At 30.8% G+C, this 24,129-nt stretch overlaps 1 protein-coding gene across 6 annotated transcripts in view; it reads left to right on the forward strand.

The window, feature by feature from the left end:
- Positions 1–23,163, forward strand: part of LOC141460100 (uncharacterized) — a 124,955-nt gene extending 101,792 nt beyond the window's left edge. For 5 of the 6 annotated variants that reach the window (XM_074139763.1, XM_074139768.1, XM_074139764.1 and 2 more), the window contains 3 exons: positions 15,801–15,853; positions 19,532–19,937; positions 21,859–23,163. In XM_074139763.1, coding sequence (XP_073995864.1) covers positions 15,801–15,853; positions 19,532–19,937; positions 21,859–22,131 — 732 coding nt within the window. In that variant the 3' untranslated portion in view covers positions 22,132–23,163. Of the gene's footprint in view, positions 1–10,743; positions 11,714–15,800; positions 15,854–19,531; positions 19,938–21,858 lie in introns of those variants that run through there. The other variant, XM_074139769.1, reaches the window with a different exon arrangement.
- The last annotated feature ends 966 nt before the right edge of the window (positions 23,164–24,129 follow it).

Consider the following 24,129-nt stretch of genomic DNA (forward strand, 5'->3'; position numbering starts at 1 on the left):
TCTCTTATACACATTGTTTTCTCAGTTAAAATCTATAGTTTTTTTGCGTATAGACCCATAAATTGAGAAGATATAATGGGTTGAAAATTTTGTGGGTCATGAAATCCTGTAAAATTACGGCCGCTTTATATCTTCCTCTGTAAACAACATATTCGTATGAAATTTTGTTCTCTTATACACTTTGTTTTCCTCAGTTCTAAGCTATAGTTTATTTGTGTACAGATCCAAAAATTGAGAAGATATAAAGGGTTGAAAATTTTGTGGGTCATGAAATCCTGTAAAATTACGCCCACTTTATATCTTTCTCTGTAAACAACATATTCGTATGAAATTTTGTTCTCTTATATACTTTGTTTTCCTCAGTTATAAGCTATAGTTTATTTATGTATAGACCCATAAATTGAGAAGATATAATGGGTTGAAAATTTTGTGGGTCATGAAATCCTGTAAAATTAGGCCCATTTTATATCTTTCTCTGTAAACAACATATTCGTATGAAATTTTGTTCTCTTATACACTTTGTTTTCCTCAGTTATAAGCTATAGTTTATTTGTGTACAGATCCATAAATTGAGAAGATATAAAGGGTTGAAAATTTTGTGGGTCATGTAATCCTGTAAAATTACGCCCACTTTATATCTTTCTCTGTAAACAACATATTCGTATGAAATTTTGTTCTCTTATACACTTTGTTTTCCTCAGTTCTAATCTATAGTTTATTTGTGTACAGATCCATAAATTGAGAAGATATAAAGGGTTGAAAATTTTGTGGGTCATGAAATCCTGTAAAATTACGCCCACTTTATATCTTTCTCTGTAAACAACATATTCGTATGAAATTTTGTTCTCTTATACACTTTGTTTTCCTCAGTTATAAGCTATAGTTTATTTGTGTATAGACCTATAAATTGAGAAGATATAATGGGTTGAAAATTTTGTGGGTCATGAAATCCTGTAAAATTACGCCCACTTTATATCTTTCTCTGTAAACAACATATTCGTATGAAATTTTGTTCTCTTATATACTTTGTTTTCCTCAGTTCTAAGCTATAGTTTATTTGTGTACAGATCCATAAATTGAGAAGATATAAAGGGTTGAAAATTTTGTGGGTCATGAAATCCTGTAAAATTACGACCACTCTATATCTTCCTCTGTAAACAACATATTCGTATGAAATTTTCTTCTCTTATACAATTTGTTTTCCTCAGTTATAAGCTATAGTTCTTTTGTGTACAGATCCATAAATTGAGAAGATATAATGGGCTGAAAAGTTTGTGGGTCATGAAATCCTGCAAAATTACGGCCGCTCTATATTTTCCTCTGTAAACAACATATTCGTATGAAATTTTGTTCTCTTATACACTTTGTTTTCCTCAGTTATAAGCTATAGTTTATTTGTGTATAGACCCATAAATTGAGGAGATATAATGGGTTGAAAATTTTGTGGGTCATGAAATCCTGTAAAATTACGTCTACTTTATATCTTTCTCTTTAAACAACATATTCGTATAAAATTTTGTTCTCATATATACTTTGTTTTCCTCAGTTATAAGCTATAGTTTATTTGTGTATGGACCCATAAATTGAGAAGATATAATGGGTTGAAAATTTTGTGGGTCATGAAATCCTGTAAAATTACGCCCACTTTATATCTTTCTCTGTAAACAACATATTCGTATGAAATTTTGTTCTCTTATACACTTTGTTTTCCTCAGTTATAAGCTATAGTTTATTTGTGTATAGACCCATAAATTGAGAAGATATAATGGGTTGAAAATTTTGTGGGTCGTGAAATCCTGTAAAATTACGCCCACTTTATATCTTTCTCTGTAAACAACAAATTCGTATGAAATTTTGTTCTCTTATATACTTTGTTTTCCTCAGTTCTAAGCTATAGTTTATTTGTGTACAGATCCATAAATTGAGAAGATATAAAGGGTTGAAAATTTTGTGGGTCATGAAATCCTGTAAAATTACGACCACTCTATATCTTCCTCTGTAAACAACATATTCGTATGAAATTTTCTTCTCTTATACAATTTGTTTTCCTCAGTTATAAGCTATAGTTCTTTTGTGTACAGATCCATAAATTGAGAAGATATAATGGGCTGAAAAGTTTGTGGGTCATGAAATCCTGCAAAATTACGGCCGCTCTATATTTTCCTCTGTAAACAACATATTCGTATGAAATTTTGTTTTCTTATACACTTTGTTTTCCTCAGTTATGAGCTATAGTTTATTTGTGTATAGACCCATAAATTGAGGAGATATAATGGGTTGAAAATTTTGTGGGTCATGAAATCCTGTAAAATTACGTCTATTTTATATCTTTCTCTTTAAACAACATATTCGTATAAAATTTTGTTCTCTTATATACTTTGTTTTCCTCAGTTATAAGCTATAGTTTATTTGTGTATGGACCCATAAATTGAGAAGATATAATGGGTTGAAAATTTTGTGGGTCATGAAATCCTGTAAAATTACGCCCATTTTATATCTTTCTCTGTAAACAACATATTCGTATGAAATTTTGTTTTCTTATACACTTTGTTTTCCTCAGTTATGAGCTATAGTTTATTTGTGTATAGACCCATAAATTGAGGAGATATAATGGGTTGAAAATTTTGTGGGTCATGAAATCCTGTAAAATTACGTCTACTTTATATCTTTCTCTTTAAACAACATATTCGTATAAAATTTTGTTCTCTTATATACTTTGTTTTCCTCAGTTATAAGCTATAGTTTATTTGTGTATGGACCCATAAATTGAGAAGATATAATGGGTTGAAAATTTTGTGGGTCATGAAATCCTGTAAAATTACGCCCATTTTATATCTTTCTCTGTAAACAACATATTCGTATGAAATGTTGTTCTCTTATACACTTTGTTTTCCTCAGTTCTAAGCTATAGTTTATTTGTGTACAGATCCATAAATTGAGAAGATATAAAGGGTTGGAACTTTGTGGGTCATGAAATCCTGGAAAATTACGCCCACTCTATATCTTCCTCTGTAAACAACATATTCGTATGAAATTTTGTTCTCTTATACACTTTGTTTTCCTCAGTTCTAATCTATAGTTTATTTGTGTACAGATCCATAAATTGAGAAGATATAAAGGGTTGAAAATTTTGTGGGTCATGAAATCCTGTAAAATTACGCCCACTCTATGTCTTCCTCTGTAAACAACATATTCGTATGAAATTTTGTTCTCTTATACACTTTGTTTTCCTCAGTTCTAATCTATAGTTTATTTGTGTACAGATCCATAAATTGAGAAGATATAAAGGGTTGGAAATTTTGTGGGTCATGAAATCCTGTAAAATTACGCCCACTCTATATCTTCCTCTGTAAACAACATATTCGTATGAAATTTTGTTCTCTTATACACTTTGTTTTCCTCAGTTCTAATCTATAGTTTATTTGTGTACAGATCCATAAATTGAGAAGATATAAATGGTTGAAAATTTTGTGGGTCATGAAATCCTGTAAAATTACGCCCACTCTATATCTTCCTCTGTAAACAACATATTCGTATGAAATTTTGTTCTCTTATATACTTTGTTTTCCTCAGTTATAAGCTATAGTTTATTTATGTATAGACCCATAAATTGAGAAGATATAATGGGTTGAAAATTTTGTGGGTCATGAAATCTTGTAAAATTACGCCCATTTTATATCTTTTTCTGTAAACAACATATTCGTATGAAATTTTGTTCTCTTATACACTTTGTTTTCCTCAGTTATAAGCTATAGTTTATTTGTGTAATGATCCATAAATTGAGAAGATATAAAGGGTTGAAAATTTTGTGGGTCATGAAATCCTGTAAAATTACGGCCGCTCTATATCTTCCTCAGTAAACAAAATATTCGTATGAAATTTTGTTCTCTTATACACTTTGTTTTCCTCAGTTATAAGCTATAGTTTATTTGTGTGATGATCCATAAATTGAGAAGATAAAAAGGGTTGAAAATTTTGTGGGTCATGAAATCCTGTAAAATTACGGCCGCTCTATATCTTCCTCTGTAAACAAAATATTCGTATGAAATTTTGTTCTCTTATACACTTTGTTTTCCTCAGTTATAAGCTATAGTTCTTTTGTGTACAGATCCATAAATTGAGAAGATATAATGGGCTGAAAATTTTTTGGGTCATGAAATCCAGCAAAATTACGGCCGCTCTATATCTTCCTCTGTAAACAACATATTCGTATGAAATTTTGTTCTCTTATACACTTTGTTTTCCTCAGTTCTAAGCTATAGTTTATTTGTGTATAGACCCATAAATTGAGGAGATATAATGGGTTGAAAATTTTGTGGGTCATGAAATCCTGTAAAATTACGTCTACTTTATATCTTTCTCTTTAAACAACATATTCGTATAAAATTTTGTTCTCATATATACTTTGTTTTCCTCAGTTATAAGCTATAGTTTATTTGTGTATGGACCCATAAATTGAGAAGATATAATGGGTTGAAAATTTTGTGGGTCATGAAATCCTGTAAAATTACGCCCACTTTATATCTTTCTCTGTAAACAACATATTCGTATGAAATTTTGTTCTCTTATACACTTTGTTTTCCTCAGTTATAAGCTATAGTTTATTTGTGTATAGACCCATAAATTGAGAAGATATAATGGGTTGAAAATTTTGTGGGTCGTGAAATCCTGTAAAATTACGCCCACTTTATATCTTTCTCTGTAAACAACAAATTCGTATGAAATTTTGTTCTCTTATATACTTTGTTTTCCTCAGTTCTAAGCTATAGTTTATTTGTGTACAGATCCATAAATTGAGAAGATATAAAGGGTTGAAAATTTTGTGGGTCATGAAATCCTGTAAAATTACGACCACTCTATATCTTCCTCTGTAAACAACATATTCGTATGAAATTTTCTTCTCTTATACAATTTGTTTTCCTCAGTTATAAGCTATAGTTCTTTTGTGTACAGATCCATAAATTGAGAAGATATAATGGGCTGAAAAGTTTGTGGGTCATGAAATCCTGCAAAATTACGGCCGCTCTATATTTTCCTCTGTAAACAACATATTCGTATGAAATTTTGTTTTCTTATACACTTTGTTTTCCTCAGTTATGAGCTATAGTTTATTTGTGTATAGACCCATAAATTGAGGAGATATAATGGGTTGAAAATTTTGTGGGTCATGAAATCCTGTAAAATTACGTCTATTTTATATCTTTCTCTTTAAACAACATATTCGTATAAAATTTTGTTCTCTTATATACTTTGTTTTCCTCAGTTATAAGCTATAGTTTATTTGTGTATGGACCCATAAATTGAGAAGATAAAAAGGGTTGAAAATTTTGTGGGTCATGAAATCCTGTAAAATTACGGCCGCTCTATATCTTCCTCTGTAAACAAAATATTCGTATGAAATTTTGTTCTCTTATACACTTTGTTTTCCTCAGTTATAAGCTATAGTTCTTTTGTGTACAGATCCATAAATTGAGAAGATATAATGGGCTGAAAATTTTTTGGGTCATGAAATCCAGCAAAATTACGGCCGCTCTATATCTTCCTCTGTAAACAACATATTCGTATGAAATTTTGTTCTCTTATACACTTTGTTTTCCTCAGTTCTAAGCTATAGTTTATTTGTGTATAGACCCATAAATTGAGGAGATATAATGGGTTGAAAATTTTGTGGGTCATGAAATCCTGTAAAATTACGTCTACTTTATATCTTTCTCTTTAAACAACATATTCGTATGAAATTTTCTTCTCTTATACAATTTGTTTTCCTCAGTTATAAGCTATAGTTCTTTTGTGTACAGATCCATAAATTGAGAAGATATAATGGGCTGAAAAGTTTGTGGGTCATGAAATCCTGCAAAATTACGGCCGCTCTATATTTTCCTCTGTAAACAACATATTCGTATGAAATTTTGTTTTCTTATACACTTTGTTTTCCTCAGTTATGAGCTATAGTTTATTTGTGTATAGACCCATAAATTGAGGAGATATAATGGGTTGAAAATTTTGTGGGTCATGAAATCCTGTAAAATTACGTCTATTTTATATCTTTCTCTTTAAACAACATATTCGTATGAAATTTTGTTCTCTTATACACTTTGTTTTCCTCAGTTATAAGCTATAGTTTATTTGTGTGATGATCCATAAATTGAGAAGATAAAAAGGGTTGAAAATTTTGTGGGTCATGAAATCCTGTAAAATTACGGCCGCTCTATATCTTCCTCTGTAAACAAAATATTCGTATGAAATTTTGTTCTCTTATACACTTTGTTTTCCTCAGTTATAAGCTATAGTTCTTTTGTGTACAGATCCATAAATTGAGAAGATATAATGGGCTGAAAATTTTTTGGGTCATGAAATCCAGCAAAATTACGGCCGCTCTATATCTTCCTCTGTAAACAACATATTCGTATGAAATTTTGTTCTCTTATACACTTTGTTTTCCTCAGTTCTAAGCTATAGTTTATTTGTGTATAGACCCATAAATTGAGGAGATATAATGGGTTGAAAATTTTGTGGGTCATGAAATCCTGTAAAATTACGTCTACTTTATATCTTTCTCTTTAAACAACATATTCGTATAAAATTTTGTTCTCATATATACTTTGTTTTCCTCAGTTATAAGCTATAGTTTATTTGTGTATGGACCCATAAATTGAGAAGATATAATGGGTTGAAAATTTTGTGGGTCATGAAATCCTGTAAAATTACGCCCACTTTATATCTTTCTCTGTAAACAACATATTCGTATGAAATTTTGTTCTCTTATACACTTTGTTTTCCTCAGTTATAAGCTATAGTTTATTTGTGTATAGACCCATAAATTGAGAAGATATAATGGGTTGAAAATTTTGTGGGTCGTGAAATCCTGTAAAATTACGCCCACTTTATATCTTTCTCTGTAAACAACAAATTCGTATGAAATTTTGTTCTCTTATATACTTTGTTTTCCTCAGTTCTAAGCTATAGTTTATTTGTGTACAGATCCATAAATTGAGAAGATATAAAGGGTTGAAAATTTTGTGGGTCATGAAATCCTGTAAAATTACGACCACTCTATATCTTCCTCTGTAAACAACATATTCGTATGAAATTTTCTTCTCTTATACAATTTGTTTTCCTCAGTTATAAGCTATAGTTCTTTTGTGTACAGATCCATAAATTGAGAAGATATAATGGGCTGAAAAGTTTGTGGGTCATGAAATCCTGCAAAATTACGGCCGCTCTATATTTTCCTCTGTAAACAACATATTCGTATGAAATTTTGTTTTCTTATACACTTTGTTTTCCTCAGTTATGAGCTATAGTTTATTTGTGTATAGACCCATAAATTGAGGAGATATAATGGGTTGAAAATTTTGTGGGTCATGAAATCCTGTAAAATTACGTCTATTTTATATCTTTCTCTTTAAACAACATATTCGTATAAAATTTTGTTCTCTTATATACTTTGTTTTCCTCAGTTATAAGCTATAGTTTATTTGTGTATGGACCCATAAATTGAGAAGATATAATGGGTTGAAAATTTTGTGGGTCATGAAATCCTGTAAAATTACGCCCATTTTATATCTTTCTCTGTAAACAACATATTCGTATGAAATTTTGTTTTCTTATACACTTTGTTTTCCTCAGTTATGAGCTATAGTTTATTTGTGTATAGACCCATAAATTGAGGAGATATAATGGGTTGAAAATTTTGTGGGTCATGAAATCCTGTAAAATTACGTCTACTTTATATCTTTCTCTTTAAACAACATATTCGTATAAAATTTTGTTCTCTTATATACTTTGTTTTCCTCAGTTATAAGCTATAGTTTATTTGTGTATGGACCCATAAATTGAGAAGATATAATGGGTTGAAAATTTTGTGGGTCATGAAATCCTGTAAAATTACGCCCATTTTATATCTTTCTCTGTAAACAACATATTCGTATGAAATGTTGTTCTCTTATACACTTTGTTTTCCTCAGTTCTAAGCTATAGTTTATTTGTGTACAGATCCATAAATTGAGAAGATATAAAGGGTTGGAACTTTGTGGGTCATGAAATCCTGGAAAATTACGCCCACTCTATATCTTCCTCTGTAAACAACATATTCGTATGAAATTTTGTTCTCTTATACACTTTGTTTTCCTCAGTTCTAATCTATAGTTTATTTGTGTACAGATCCATAAATTGAGAAGATATAAAGGGTTGAAAATTTTGTGGGTCATGAAATCCTGTAAAATTACGCCCACTCTATGTCTTCCTCTGTAAACAACATATTCGTATGAAATTTTGTTCTCTTATACACTTTGTTTTCCTCAGTTCTAATCTATAGTTTATTTGTGTACAGATCCATAAATTGAGAAGATATAAAGGGTTGGAAATTTTGTGGGTCATGAAATCCTGTAAAATTACGCCCACTCTATATCTTCCTCTGTAAACAACATATTCGTATGAAATTTTGTTCTCTTATACACTTTGTTTTCCTCAGTTCTAATCTATAGTTTATTTGTGTACAGATCCATAAATTGAGAAGATATAAATGGTTGAAAATTTTGTGGGTCATGAAATCCTGTAAAATTACGCCCACTCTATATCTTCCTCTGTAAACAACATATTCGTATGAAATTTTGTTCTCTTATATACTTTGTTTTCCTCAGTTATAAGCTATAGTTTATTTATGTATAGACCCATAAATTGAGAAGATATAATGGGTTGAAAATTTTGTGGGTCATGAAATCTTGTAAAATTACGCCCATTTTATATCTTTTTCTGTAAACAACATATTCGTATGAAATTTTGTTCTCTTATACACTTTGTTTTCCTCAGTTATAAGCTATAGTTTATTTGTGTAATGATCCATAAATTGAGAAGATATAAAGGGTTGAAAATTTTGTGGGTCATGAAATCCTGTAAAATTACGGCCGCTCTATATCTTCCTCAGTAAACAAAATATTCGTATGAAATTTTGTTCTCTTATACACTTTGTTTTCCTCAGTTATAAGCTATAGTTTATTTGTGTGATGATCCATAAATTGAGAAGATAAAAAGGGTTGAAAATTTTGTGGGTCATGAAATCCTGTAAAATTACGGCCGCTCTATATCTTCCTCTGTAAACAAAATATTCGTATGAAATTTTGTTCTCTTATACACTTTGTTTTCCTCAGTTATAAGCTATAGTTCTTTTGTGTACAGATCCATAAATTGAGAAGATATAATGGGCTGAAAATTTTTTGGGTCATGAAATCCAGCAAAATTACGGCCGCTCTATATCTTCCTCTGTAAACAACATATTCGTATGAAATTTTGTTCTCTTATACACTTTGTTTTCCTCAGTTCTAAGCTATAGTTTATTTGTGTACAGATCCATAAATTGAAAAGATATAAAGGGTTGAAATTTTTGTGGGTGTTGAAATCCTGTAAAATTACGCCCACTCTATATCTTCCTCTGTAAACAACATATTCGTATGAAATTTTCTTCTCTTACACACTATACTGGATCTAGATCATAAAATTGAATATTCAGAGATTAGTAAGAATATCAAACATGAAGAAACAATAGCAAACATTCAAAACCAAAAATAATTTAGTAAAAATTGAGATTAACACTCATTTTAAACTAATTTAAGTCCATTTTTGGAATATGTAATCAAAACCACTTTTAAAATGTTAATTACACAATATATGCTCTGAATATAATATCTTAGCTAAATGCTTATGAAGAATAATCTTTGAAATTAAAAACATTTTCACTTCCGTGGAAAATTAACATTACTCGTTGATTTTCTTTTTGTTTTCATTAATTCTAATGGAATATTAATTTAAGGTTTTTTTCCATATAACCTCTTGGTCGCGTTGACGATGATTTTTCTCCAACTTTCGTAGAATCTGGTATGTAATCCCTTAACGCCATGTATATCTGAGTGAATACTTGTTGAATCATTATAGTAAAAGAGTATTACATGTTCCAATATAATTTTCTGACGCCATACTTTCATATATACTATTACTTATACATATTGTAATTATATAGACAATTCATTTGTTACTAAATTATCATTTTATCTTATTAATTATTTACAAATTAAACTTCCATATCAATGGATCTTTTGTTATTAGTGATTACATCATAATTTATACAAATATGGGCGAGAGAATACGTTGAAATATAAAATCTTTGCAACGCAGATTAAAACGATGATGCCCACGCCATATTTTATTAAAAATGTTTCTCAATTTTATCTATTTATTTATTTTTTTTTAGCAAGGAACATATTTATTGCTAATAATTGCCAGCAATATAGCTTGTAATGTTAACTAGCTACAACAACAATTAGTTCCTTTATTTTAATTTCAACTCATACATTACCATATATTTCTTTTTATTTTTTCTTCTAATTTATATGTATCAGATTTATTTCTTTTATTGTGTGATTCTTATTTAATCACAGAATCACAGGGTTGATAATGAATTCAGATGTAATTGTTGTACACGTTTTAAATAAATGTTTATCTATAAATCTGGAAGTATCACTCTTATCAGGCATCTAGATTCTTACAAGGTAATCCCTAGCCAACCAAAATGTTGCATTGGAATTAACTCATGTCTTCTTCATTACTTTTTTCCCTTGATATTGTATTTTCATAATAATAAAATCCGATTTCTTAGGCTGATCAGACTTTTATAAAGGAAACCCTAAAATAAAATAAATAAATAATGTAATGGTAACGTTAAGGATTTGTGTAAGAAGTTGACTTCTTCTTCTCCATAAGGATCTTTAATTTCATAATAGTCACTAAGTCTAAACGGTACTAGAAACAAGTTCAATGTTGTCTTTCCAATCTTCAACGCTCCATTAAAATATTTCTTCTACAACTGTATGTATTACAAAAAAGAATACAATGTGAGCCAAGCGGTGTGATCACGAATGGCTTAGAGCACACTCTCATCATTTTTGGCAAGAATTCATGCTCATGACAGCTTTGTAGATTAAAGTAAAAGTAAAGTAAAGGAATCACCTATTCGTTCAGGCGGGGGACCAAATTAGGTGACGTGGACGGGACGGAAGCTCATATACTTTACAATAAACATGAGACCTCTTTCATGACCACTAGACCAACACTCGCCCCTCAAAAATGTACAAGGGCCAAGAACCTTAAAGGTTAAGAAGGTTTTAGTTAACATAAAGGTTAAGAAGGTTTTAGTTAACATAAAGGTTAAGAAGGTTTTAGTTAACATAAAGGTTAAGAAGGTTTTAGTTAACATAAAGGTTAAGAAGGTTTTAGTTAACATAAAGGTTAAGAAGGTTTTAGTTAACATAAAGGTTAAGAAGGTTTTAGTTAACATAAAGGTTAAGAAGGTTTTAGTTAACATAAAGGTTAAGAAGGTTTTAGTTAACATAAAGGTTAAGAAGGTTTTAGTTAACATAAAGGTTAAGAAGGTTTTAGTTAACATAAAGGTTAAGAAGGTTTTAGTTAACATAAAGGTTAAGAAGGTTTTAGTTAACATAAAGGTTAAGAAGGTTTTAGTTAACATAAAGGTTAAGAAGGTTTTAGTTAACATAAAGGTTAAGGTTTTTTAAATATTGCCGAAGACTAAATTGTCCAATCAGTAGACCTTCTGAGGACTTTTCAGAGTCCGATTTTAACTATTGTGAACCTTTTCTACAGCCTTTGGCCGACTTGATCTCGAATTCATGGCTTACCCCAAGACTTAAGATTTGATGCCTAGGTTTGTTGGAAATTATGAATGATCTTCAAGTAATATTAAAGAATCAAGACTACCGTTTAATTCATAAAGTGTGCATGCAAATAAATAAATTTTCTAATCATAAGTGAATAATTACATGTTTTTATCTTCTGCCATCAACAATGATTTATTTTTAAAAATCTATTAAGTCAGCTGCTAGTAGGTTTTCTGCTCAGTTGATGTGCTAAACATTACCACTTCATGTTAAAACAGATGAGTTATTCATGAGTTTTATTTTTTTCAAGACCCTTTAAATAGTTTATCTTTATCTTTTTTCCTTTAATCTATGTGTGGTAATGAATTTATAATTTCTATCTGAGTCACGATGACTTCTTCTATTAATGGTATGCAAAAAAAAATAATAATTTCTGTAGAGATTTTCTGCCAAGTCATTACCTTAAGAGTGGACAATGTTTACAAGTGGGCAGTAACGACACTTAACTACTTGTATTAATAATAATAATATCCAGTTTTTGTATTATTATTCTGATTAGAATAACTTTTCTATTGTGTTATTTTATTTAACCAATAACAGTATTGACAATGTCAAAGGGTTGCCTAGTGATAACATCACTTTTAGGTTTGTCTAACTATATTTTTCTTGATAATCACATACTCACTAAAGGAAGATGCAAACAATAGTCTGCCTTTCAGTCGCAGACGAACATTCTGTATTTGGTGGAGTGTAGTTGTGTGAACGCGTGTTATGTGGGCGGATGGTCATAGGCGATTGGTGTTGATGGACGCCTTTCAATCATTTTAATGGTCCAGGACGCCTACTACTGTTCTTCACTTTCTTCTTATACGTCTTGTGGTCCCATTCATCAAACATCTCTGCGAAGGCTGTTACTATTTTTTTATTTTCTTTATTCCTACATTCATTATTACTAACAGAGTGCTATTTTTTTTATTTTAGATAATGGCGTTACATTTTTTTTTGTAATTGTTATTTTGTCTCTTTTAAGGAAAAAAGTTTTAATTCTTAAAAAAAGAAAGCAAAATAATGCCCCCTTTTTCAGGCAGGTTTTAGGTCAAACTTCCAAATTTAGTGACGTTGACGGAGGCGGATAGCTACACAATTTTCTACAAATTACTCAAATTATACATTAAAATAAAATACAAGTCTAAGTACGGGCAAAAAAAAAAAAAATGTAGAAGCAACAGTAAATATAATTATTCTGTTACTTTCATAATCATTGATTTTACAAAACTCATAAAGAAATATTCCTTCATAAATCTTTACAGCATGTTAATCTAACCAAAGCAGCCAGTTATTGTTGATTGATTCATTAATTTATTAGGAAGAAAAGAAAAGAATAATGCCAATTACAGCCATGAGTTTTTCATTTTGCTTAGACCTAGGGACTAAGTCATCTTCAGGGCTTATTGTCAATATAATAATTTACATTATTAAAAGGTTAGTGTATCTTCTGTCCTGTCTACTTATCTGCCAATTTCGATTTTTAGTTTATCCATAAATAAAACTATCAACCATAAATATGTATAAAATGTAAGGTTTTTAATACAAAAAAATAAACATTGTTTAGATATATTTAATAAACACAGATCAATAAATACTCACGAGAATACCAAATATAATGAAGTGTAAACAATCTGAAGAATAGGTATTAATTTAAATGTTTAGTTACTTTCGACATTAAAATATTTAGTCAAAGAACAACTATGTCTATTTGTATATGAAGTTGTCTATAAAGTTAAGGGCATTATGCCAATAAAATTGAGCCAAATTATTTCTCTGTTGGTTACTTCCTAGGTGTGGCAATAATAATTTTAAAAAAAATGATTAATAAATAAAAAGAAAAATTATTATGAGTAGGTATTGTAATTTATATATTTCAACTTATTCTGGCTTGCTATTCTCTCTGTGCTTGTAACCTTATTTACCAAATAATAAATGAAGCATTTCTAAATGTGAAGTATTAAAATTTACACTTTGTTAAATAAATGAGTTTTTGTTTTGTTTTTTGTACTAGTATAAAATACATTGTCCAAAAATTGCAAAATTCAAGTTGCTTGATTTTAAAAAGAGATTGTCCCTTGTCATGGTAACAAAAGGATGCAACGGTCAAACCATTTCTTATTGTACTTTTGTATTTTATTGTTGTTATGATTTTTTTTAAAAAAAGACTTTTATTTAACCGCGATGATTCTTTTGTGATCTGCTTCCACGAGTTCTTAGATAGAATAAATCTATAACTTATGGGTTGATGAGACACCTGATTCTTGTGATTTGATTGTACTATTTTCTTTCAGTGATTCTCTTGTTCATTAGCTTCATCGGTTAGACTTAAATTGCAAAAGAGATTCCTGGATATTAAAAAGAAGGGAAGGAGGTTTACACTGAGAAGTGTAATTTAATCACAATGACTAGAAATAAGAATAAACTATAACCATTTTAAAATTATATCTTGAAGAATATAGCAATTAATGCTAGATCTTGATCTTTTTTCTCCTACTTTCAAAATTAATTTGTAATCAGATTAGTAAAAATCTATTTTAGATCTATTCTGCTTCCACGGATATTATTTCTCATTTCGTATTGACATTGCTAAGTAGTGTACGTTATCCACTTTCTGTGCCAACGATATTATGTAGAATAAAAACATTGCTTACTGTAAAAACGGTTTATACGAGGGTCGTTTGAAAAGTCCGTGCAAAGTCAGAGAGATAGCACTACTGGCGCGTATCGAGGTTATGTTTAGTTAGTAGCATCTCTTGGAAGAACACACACCAAGTTTCAGCCAGATCGGTCTATTTCTTTGTGTTTGGCATTCGTTTGAATCGAGGAAGTCGAGTGATTTTCAAAAAATGGACGAAAAAGAATTTCGTGTGTTGATTAAACACTACTTTATGAAAGGCAAAACGCCTGAGGAGACTAAAGAGAAGCTTGATAAACATTATGGTGACTCTGCACCTTCGATTAGAACAGTTTATAAGAGGTTTCAAAATTTTCGGAGTGGCCATATGGGCACAAGTGACGCTGAACGTTCTGGACGCCCTGTTGAGGTTACTACTCCAGAAATCATTGATAAAATCCATGATATGGTGATGGATGACAGAAGAGTGAAGGTGCGTGAGATTGCTAGTGCTGTGGGCATCTCGAATGAACGGGTACATAATATTTTGCATCAACATTTGGACATGACAAAGCTATCCGCAAGATGGGTGCCGCGATTGCTCACGCTTGACCAAAAACGAAATCGTGTGAAGTGTTGCAAGGACGGTTTGCAGCTGTTCCAGAAGAATCCGCAGGACTTTAAGCGTCGTTTCGTCACTGTGGATGAAACATGGATACATCACTACACTCCTGAGACCAAAGAACAATCTAAACAATGGGTTACCAAGGGGGAATCTGCGCCAAAAAAGGCGAAGACCGTTCCTTCGGCCGGAAAGATTATGGCGACTGTCTTTTAGGATTCGCAAGGAATAATCCTCATCGACTATCTGGAAAAGGGTAAAACTATTACAGGTGCATATTATTCATCGTTATTGGACCGTTTGAAAACCGAGCTGCAAGAAAAACGCCCACGATTGGCCCACAAAAAAGTCCTTTTACATCACGACAACGCACCAGCTCACACCTCAGAAGTTGTGGTCGCAAAATTAATGGAAATAGGGTTCCAACTCGTTTCACATCCCCCCTATTCTCCAGACTTGGCTTCCTCGGACTACTATTTGTTCCCCAATATGAAGAAATGGCTGGCGGGAAAAAGATTTTATTCAAACGAGGAGGTGATTGCAGAAACGAATGGCTATTTTTCAGACTTGGACAAATCCTATTATTCGGAAGGGATCAACAAACTAGAGCAGCGTTGGACGAAGTGTATAATCCTAAAAGGAGACTATGTTGAAAAATAAAAAAGGTTTACCCCAAAAAATTAAGTAGTTTTTATTTTTGCACGGACTTTTCAAACGACCCTCGTACATACGTTGCCACTCTAAATTCTTATGAATGCTGTCTAAAGTTGCCACGACTGGAACATGTCAAAACGCATCTTAAAGGTTATTTACATTTTTTAAAAATGTATATTTTTTTTTTTTGTTACAGATGCAAGGCGTTTCGCAAGAAGCAACCAATTCTGAAAGTTCAAAATCAGTCAGGTATATTATTATAATTTCTTTTCAAAACTAAAAAATAATAATTAGGTTAGTAGGGAAAATTTCTAAAACTAAGGAGGATTTTAGAAAAGTTTTTTTTATAAGGAGATATGTGAACGTGTGTGGGCGATCCTCTTCCTTATACTGACTGTCCCAATAATTTCAAATTTGGAGTTTAAATGTGTTTTATTTCTTTCTTCTTGTGAAATTTGTTTTTTTAAAAAAATCTTTTATTGAAGTTTCCAAAAATGGCAATCATAAGTAGTTAACTGTGAGACCTCTCTTTGCTGTTGTCGAATGTCAACATAAAACTTGTAAACTGCCTTACCTTATAGTAGAGTTTCATCATGTTGTAACTGAGAGAATGGTTGATTTAAATTAGTTGAATTAAAACAAGTTTTTGTGTTATTCATCCGGATACATTTTCAGTTTTCTTTAAAAGATTTAATAAACTAAATCTGGCAAAATATTAAATAAATTTACGTATTAAAGTATCACTGATTTAGCATGAATATTAAACGAAAAAGAAAAGACTGTGTGAATAAAAATAATGTTATCTTTCATGTTTTCAAATTTGCTTCCGATTGTAAAACGTTTTATCTCTATCATTACACATTAATTTTTTGGTATCCATATATTTTGTTACTTGCTGGATTTTGAAGTGGGATTTACATTAATGTTTCCCGACAAATTAAAACTGTCCGGTAGGACAGTTGTATAAGGGTTGATCGTCAAAAACTGCACGAAAAAGCGTAACATTGAAAAACACCCAAATTTGACAATTTTTTTCGCTTTTTCTATAGAAGATAAAATTCCCAAATTTTCTTTAAAATAAAGGGCAAACCCTCCTTTATAACTGTAATTTTTTTGCAACAACCCAGATCTAATAGGTTTCGAGAAAAAAGTTGCTAAAAATGAGCAAAAACGACTTTTTCAAAAAATGTTCTTGTTCTTGTTCTTCTTGTTCTTGTTCTTGTTCTTGTTCTTCTTCTTCTTCTTCTTCTTCTTCTTCTTGTTACCTTTTTTGTAAACAACGTAGCGCCTAAACGCGCGAACCGATTTTCATGAATGAGGTATCGTTCGATTCGGAATTTTATGTAGATGTGCCTTTTGGGGGTCTCGACTCTGTACATCGAATGGGAGAGGAGATAGCCCCCTTTATGTAAGGCCCCCTCCAAAATTATTATTACTAATTACTCTGTAAATCTTGGCCCGATTTTGATAAAATTTGGTAGGATGATAGGGTTAGGGCTCCCCTACGTAACATTAAAGCGGCGATCAGCTCTTACACTTGTTAAGGGGAAGTATAGCGATCGTTGCAAATTATCGACACGTGAACCGATTTTCATGAATGAAGTGTCATTCGAATCGAAATTTTGTACAGATTTGCACTTTAAAAGTCTCGATGCCGTGCCTCATAAGGAGGGGAGTTCGCCCCACCCAAATAAGGCCCTTTCTAAAACTATTATTACCAATATTTCTATAACGCTTAGTCCGATTTTGATAAAATTCAGCTCGAATAAGTGGTTAAAGCTCCTCTACGTTGCTGATGCTCTTGCACCTACTAAGATGAAGTACTGCAATCGTTTAAATTATCAATGAGTGAACCGATTTAAATCAATGAATTGACGTTCGATTAAAAAATCTTTGCCTCTTTGCCTTTTAGGGAGAAGTACTGCAATCGTAGTTTATTTTTCTTACTCCTCTTAAAAGGAAGTACTGAAATCGCAGTTTAATTTTGCTATTTACGTACAAATACCTTCCTATGTTATTCAAAACGCTTTTTCAAAAAAATTGTTATTGAGGATGGATGGGAACGCAACTATAATCATTCTTTAAAAAGATCCCTCCAATGGTAGTTACGGTTCCGACTTAACACCTTATCAGATTATAATGATAGAATTGCTTATTCCAAATTTTAAAAAAGTCTGTAAAGATTGCGAAAAAAGAAAGACAAAAAGGAAAATCTATCCAAAAGGTACAAAAATCTCCTTAACAAAAACTTACAGTTTAAAATGTTAAGTATAAGGGTTGATTAAACGCCAAAAGGTACACAAATCAGCGAGTACCCAACATTTCATCAATACTTCATTAATAGTTAAGTAATTCTACTGCATTAATTTTCATTAATAAGTTATTTTTTAGAATTTATTAGATGTCACAGACCCTTATGCTGGCCACTTCATTTATAATATTTTTTTGTTATAATTATGATAAGTCACATATATATGTACATGCATGTTAAAGTAGAAAAAGACAAAGTTAGAGTAGGCTACTGTCTTGAATTCGTCTTACCGAAATATTCGTGAGTACAAATAACACACAGTTATAACAAGTAGATTATTCAACAAAAATTATTCATTTCTCAATTGTAATTTAATTTAGTCCCCCTAATTTTACTTATAGTAAAATACTGGAATAATTAGCTGTTCTAAAAATATGCATATCTTAATTACTTTATATTACATATATACAACATTGTGGGATGAATACCTATATTGAGTATGTAATTGAAGAAAACTATGTTACTTGCGATAAAGCCAGATAATTATTACCTATTATTATAAACGTTTGACTACTACATAAAATAACAATTGCTTTAATCGAAGAATGAACTTAAACCGACGATTTTTATTTAAAAATAAAAATAAATAAATAAAATAAACAAAATCATTGGAGTAAGTTTTTTATAAAAAGAAGTTTTGAATTTTTTAGCCTCATAATTTTTTTATATTTTTTATAACGTTTTTCTTTTTAACCTGTAATTAATAGTTTGATTATTATAAATAACTAGATATTACAGTCAATCTACAGTGCTACTTGAACATATATTTTGTAGACGAAAATGGCCAGCATAAGGGTCTGTGACATCTAATAAATTCTAAAAAATAACTTATTAATGAAAATTAATGCAGTAGAATTACTTAACTATTAATGAAGTATTGATGAAATGTTGGGTACTCGCTGATTTGTGTACCTTTTGGCGTTTAATCAACCCTTATACTTAACATTTTAAACTGTAAGTTTTTGTTAAGGAGATAAGTATTCTGAAGTGCGACCAGCTGTCAAAAAATAACCCACGTAAATTGTGAATTTTGGTACTCACAAGAGGCGATAGAAATGTTTATGGTATGCAGCTACACTGGCCTGACAGTAATTTAAGTTTACTAATAATGTTTTGTTACCAACGGTAAACATTTCCTTGGAGTATTTCAGTCCAAAAGTCATTTACAGATTATCCTTTAGTTTAAAACTGTAATAAAATATAGCCAACTAGTACAGCCTATGCCATCTAGCGGATATTTTTGTTACTATTTTTCAGGATAAGAGGTACCCACGCGCTGGTTATCGTACAAAAGCTTTAAGATAATATCATTCATAGGTAAAATTGTAAAGAGAAAGAAATTTTCAAAGTTTGTTGCTTTTGAACACTACTGTTTTTGACGATTAACCGGACAGTTTCAATAAATAGAGTCCTAAAAGCGATAGAAATAAACCAACTTCAAAGACATTTTATTATTTATTCATCCTAATATTTTGTTAAATTAAAAAATCATACTCTGCTTGGCATTAAACTTGTATAACTTCTACATTGAAAGTGTTGAAACATCTTCTTTTTAGTCATACTATTTAATTATATTGTTAAAAAATAATTTTAATAACTGTATATTTCTATTTCAGTTGCAGAAGTAAAAGAAAGGCACGTTGGAAGTTGAAGTTCCATCATCAAGCATTACCAGCCGAATATCTGGACCATTATGAGGCAAGCTTGAGCCGGCCGACAAGTCCCGGTCCGACCACTGTTCGCTATACAGACTTGCCATATATGGGCGAGATGACGCTTGACAACGCCAGACCGAGACGTGGTCGTAAACCTAAAAAAGCTGATATTTGCCATTTAATTTATAAAAATTATGGAACAACTGTGGTGGATGAACCATTAAATTTGTGTATTAGAGATCATTTACAGGCTAGATCCTTGCCACCGTGTTCCTCGCCGGCAACCACTGCCGTGCCTACACATAATGTGTCCATGTGCAAATTTAAATTCACTGGTGGACCCACGCCGTCGCTCAAAGAGAAAAAGGTAATTCACTTAATCTTTAAATGAAATAATTGTAGAGAATTACAGTCGAACCTCGCTTAACGAGCATAATTCGTTCCAGAACCTTACTCGTTAAGCGAAATACAGTCGAACCTCGCTTAACGAGCATAATTCGTTCCAGAACCTTACTCGTTAAGCGAAATACAGTCGAACCTCGCTTAACGAGCATAATTCGTTCCAGAACCTTACTCGTTAAGCGAAATACAGTCGAACCTCGCTTAACGAGCATAATTCGTTCCAGAACCTTACTCGTTAAGCGAAATACAGTCGAACCTCGCTTAACGAGCATAATTCGTTCCAGAACCTTACTCGTTAAGCGAAATACAGTCGAACCTCGCTTAACGAGCATAATTCGTTCCAGAACCTTACTCGTTAAGCGAAATACTCGTTAAGCGAAACAATTTTTTTCATTTAAATTAAAATAAAAGGGGATAATTGGTTCCATGCAAAAAAAATATTGATAAAATTTTTTTTTATAACATTTATTTCGAAAAAATTATATACATATGTACATATGATGTAATATAATATAAATTACATATATTAATTGAGATAAATATGTACATTCATAATTAATCCTTTTTAATTATAAATTTGTCCAATGTTCCTTGTTTCTGCCGTCGCTTCAAAATGTCTTCAAAATGTGACACAGCATTATCATTAAATAAATTTTTAGATCGCATAGCCACAGCCTTATTCGGGTGATAGTTTTCTACGTGTGTTGCAACAGTTTCCCATGCTTTCAACATTTCTCTTATTGCGCTGGAAGATTGTTGTTCCTCTGATATTTTCTCCTCTTTGTCTAATAAATTCTCTTCCACCAATTCTTGTTGTGAAATGTGTTGCAACTCAACAAGTTCCTCTGTGGATAGCTCTTGACTATGATCTGCTACAAGCTCATCAATATCATCTTTATCAACTGTCAATCCCATATCCGTGGCCAAAGACACAATTTCATTATCTAGAGATTCCACAGGTTCGGATTCAATCGCCTCAAAACCAGATTCGACGAGGATTTCAGGCCAGAGCTTCTTCCATGCAGAAATTAGAGTTTTTTTTGGTAACCCCGTCCCACGCCTTGTCGATTATCTTGAGGGATGTAACAATATGGAAGTGGTATTTCCAAAATTCTCGCAAAGTAAGGTTTGTCTCTTCAGTCACCTCAAAACAATGTTCGAAGAGACCTTTAGTGTACAGTTTCTTAAAGTTGGAAATTACTTGTTGATCCATAGGCTGAAGTAACGGTGTAGTATTAGGAGGCAGATATTGAATTTTGATAAATTGAAATTCGTCAAGAAGATCATTTTGTAGACTTGGAGGATGAGCGGGAGCATTGTCCAGTACAAGCAATCTAAGCCTTTCTTCTCTGCCCAGGTCAACTTCGTTACAATATTTAAACACAAATGTCACTATATGGACTTTCCCTATACACCACTCATTCGGTGAAGTTCGGTTTCGACTGTATCAGTGCATTAGATACGTGGAGAATATGAAACGCATATGCGTAAACAGGAATGACTAATCGAAGAATGCGCAGTTTTCGATGAGTCAGCGAAAACTGCGCAGTCAGCGAAATGTCATTAGAAAACTATCGTTATGCGAAACATCGCTCGCTATAAGAATCAATTTGTTTTACTCGTTATGCGAATTACTCGTTAAGCAAGGTGCTCGTTATGCGAGGTTCCACTGTACATATATTTTTAGACTTCTGAAGATAAAGTTTTTATTTGTAAAAAAAAGTGAATTTGTGTGCTCGAGTGGTTAATGAGCAAAATAACATTACTTTTCACAGTGTGTCTGTTTAAACAAATTTTAATAACAAGATATTTTAATATTTTTTAAGCCAACATAAGTGTATGATTGCAAAATGTTAATGCGAATATTATATTTTCAAATTTTACAGGTATTATCAGTTGATGCAGGCGGAGCTTTTCGTTATTACGATCAAAATCAACGTGAACAAGCGCGTAAAAAATCGCGTAAATCATTAGCTCGTGAAAAACTTGAACAAACGTTTAAAGAAAAAGGTTTTCTTATACAAACACAACAATTGGAAAGTGCTCAAGGAGCTACATATTGTAAATTTAGACAACTTAGAAAATTTACTAGATATCTTTTCAGAAGTTGGAAACATCATCTACCTGGGGAAATTGTGTCGGAAAATTTAACTGAGTGACTTATTTTTTTTTTTTTTTTGTTCGTATGCTTTTTTTTTGGAGGCAGTGATCCTCTAATTGTTGTTTTATTACGATCTCAGTACTCTTTTTGTAATTTTATTTATTTAAACAATCAAAATAGTTAACATAGCGAATATTTCATACTAATATTGATGTTTACCTTGAACTTGAAAGTTGAAGAAATATAGTCAAACATTTATAATTTGATTAAAATAAGTAAATAAATAAAAGTTCCTATGAAGTGAAGAGTAATGAAGTGGCAGTAAAAAAAAAAAAAAAAAAAAAAAATAGAAGGCGAAGGTATAACACGTTCTGTAAATTTAAATTTTTATTAAAATAATGTCCTAACTATAAATTAATAAATAAAAAGGGACATGGAATTTAAGCTGTGATTTTTTATTCTAAATTAAAGAAAAAAAAGAAGTATATGAAACTATTGAGTCATTAGACTTTAATTAATCCAATTTATTACTCTGTTATAAACATTAAAAGTTACATACATAACCTTTATCACCTTCATTTATCAGCTGAATAAATGCTATCACTCCTCTTTTTTTTCCCCCTTTTTTGGCCCAAATGTAAATTCTTTAATTGCTTAAAGGTATCTGATTAGGCAAAGTTAGCAGAAATCAAGAAAAAAGTTTTGAAATAAATCAATGCCTTGAAGATAATAATGATAAAAGTTGTAAACAAGGAATTTAAAAGTTTTTTTTGGGGGGGGGGCCAAAACAAAAATCACCAACCTTCATTATATGTTACCCCAACTATTAAAATTAAAACCTGTATTAACTGTGATGTATCAAAGAATTTCTTTTTTTTAATGAACTCTATTAAAAAGAAAAAGAGTTCTTCAAGGAATACTCTTTGATTTTAAAGACTAATAAATATATATATTTTTTAATATTATTATTAAAGTGTGCTGTGTGAATGTAATTAAAATTTTAAAAAATAAATAGACGAAAATATTTTTCAATGATCTTTTTAAAAGTAATTTCAGTTAAAAGTGAACCAATATTCAGATAAATTGAAAAGAGGCTAAAACAATACTATTATATATTTTTACAGATTTTATATTCATAAATACAACAGTTGGAATCATTTTGTTTAAAATAAAAAAAAAAAACTAACCATGTTTGATACATTTAATTAATCTGTGTATGTGGCAGAATTCTTAATGCAATTTGTTTAAAGAAATAAAATAATATGGACTGTTTTCTAAATTATGCGACTAATTTGTTTGTTTGATTTAATTTTATTATTATTATTTTGTAAAATATTGTTAAAATACAAAGCGATGTAAATAATGTAAATTATTTCTAAATAAAAAAAATAGTTTGTTGTAAAATTGATAAATAAAATTAAATAAATAAGATCAAAAGACTTATAATAACTTGTTGCCTTCCAATTTATTTATTATTATTTTTATTCAATTTACTTACTTTTATTTATCCTTTTGACGCCATTTTTAATCAATGTATTGCAGGATTGACCAGGTTTCACGTGGCAATCACCAGAGGTCGATAAAAATCTTTTGTAAAAAAAAATCAAATACATCTTCGCTAATTTCGTAACTGAATATCAGCTGATATGTAGGTATTTCTTTACGTGGATTTAGAGGACACTTGGCGTACATTCGTAGATTAGTGAGGACAAGCTTTTAAATTCTCAATAGAGACACCAGTAGAATCATTTAAACGGAGGAGAGTCAGAGTGAGTTATAGTATGTAATAAAATCAAATTTCTTACAACCAAATAAATTCTCTAAATTTACAATTACAAATCAGGGGCTAAAATATTTGTCATGCATTTGTTCATAAAGAACTATTAGCAAATTTAAGATTTTCAACATAAGTCAATCAGAATGAAGCATCAGCCAAATTTTAAAAAAGCTTCGTATTGCTCACTTAAAAGGAAGAAAACTATAAAAAATAGTTGTTGATTGTTTTTGGTGACTGATTTATAGTTTCAATAGGATGAAAAAATAGTATTATCAGAAG

The sequence above is a fragment of the Rhodnius prolixus genome, unplaced genomic scaffold (genome assembly GCF_049639745.1).
Source record: "Rhodnius prolixus isolate KJV_2025 unplaced genomic scaffold, Rpr scaffold_6, whole genome shotgun sequence".
NCBI classification, from domain to species: Eukaryota; Metazoa; Arthropoda; class Insecta; order Hemiptera; family Reduviidae; genus Rhodnius; species Rhodnius prolixus.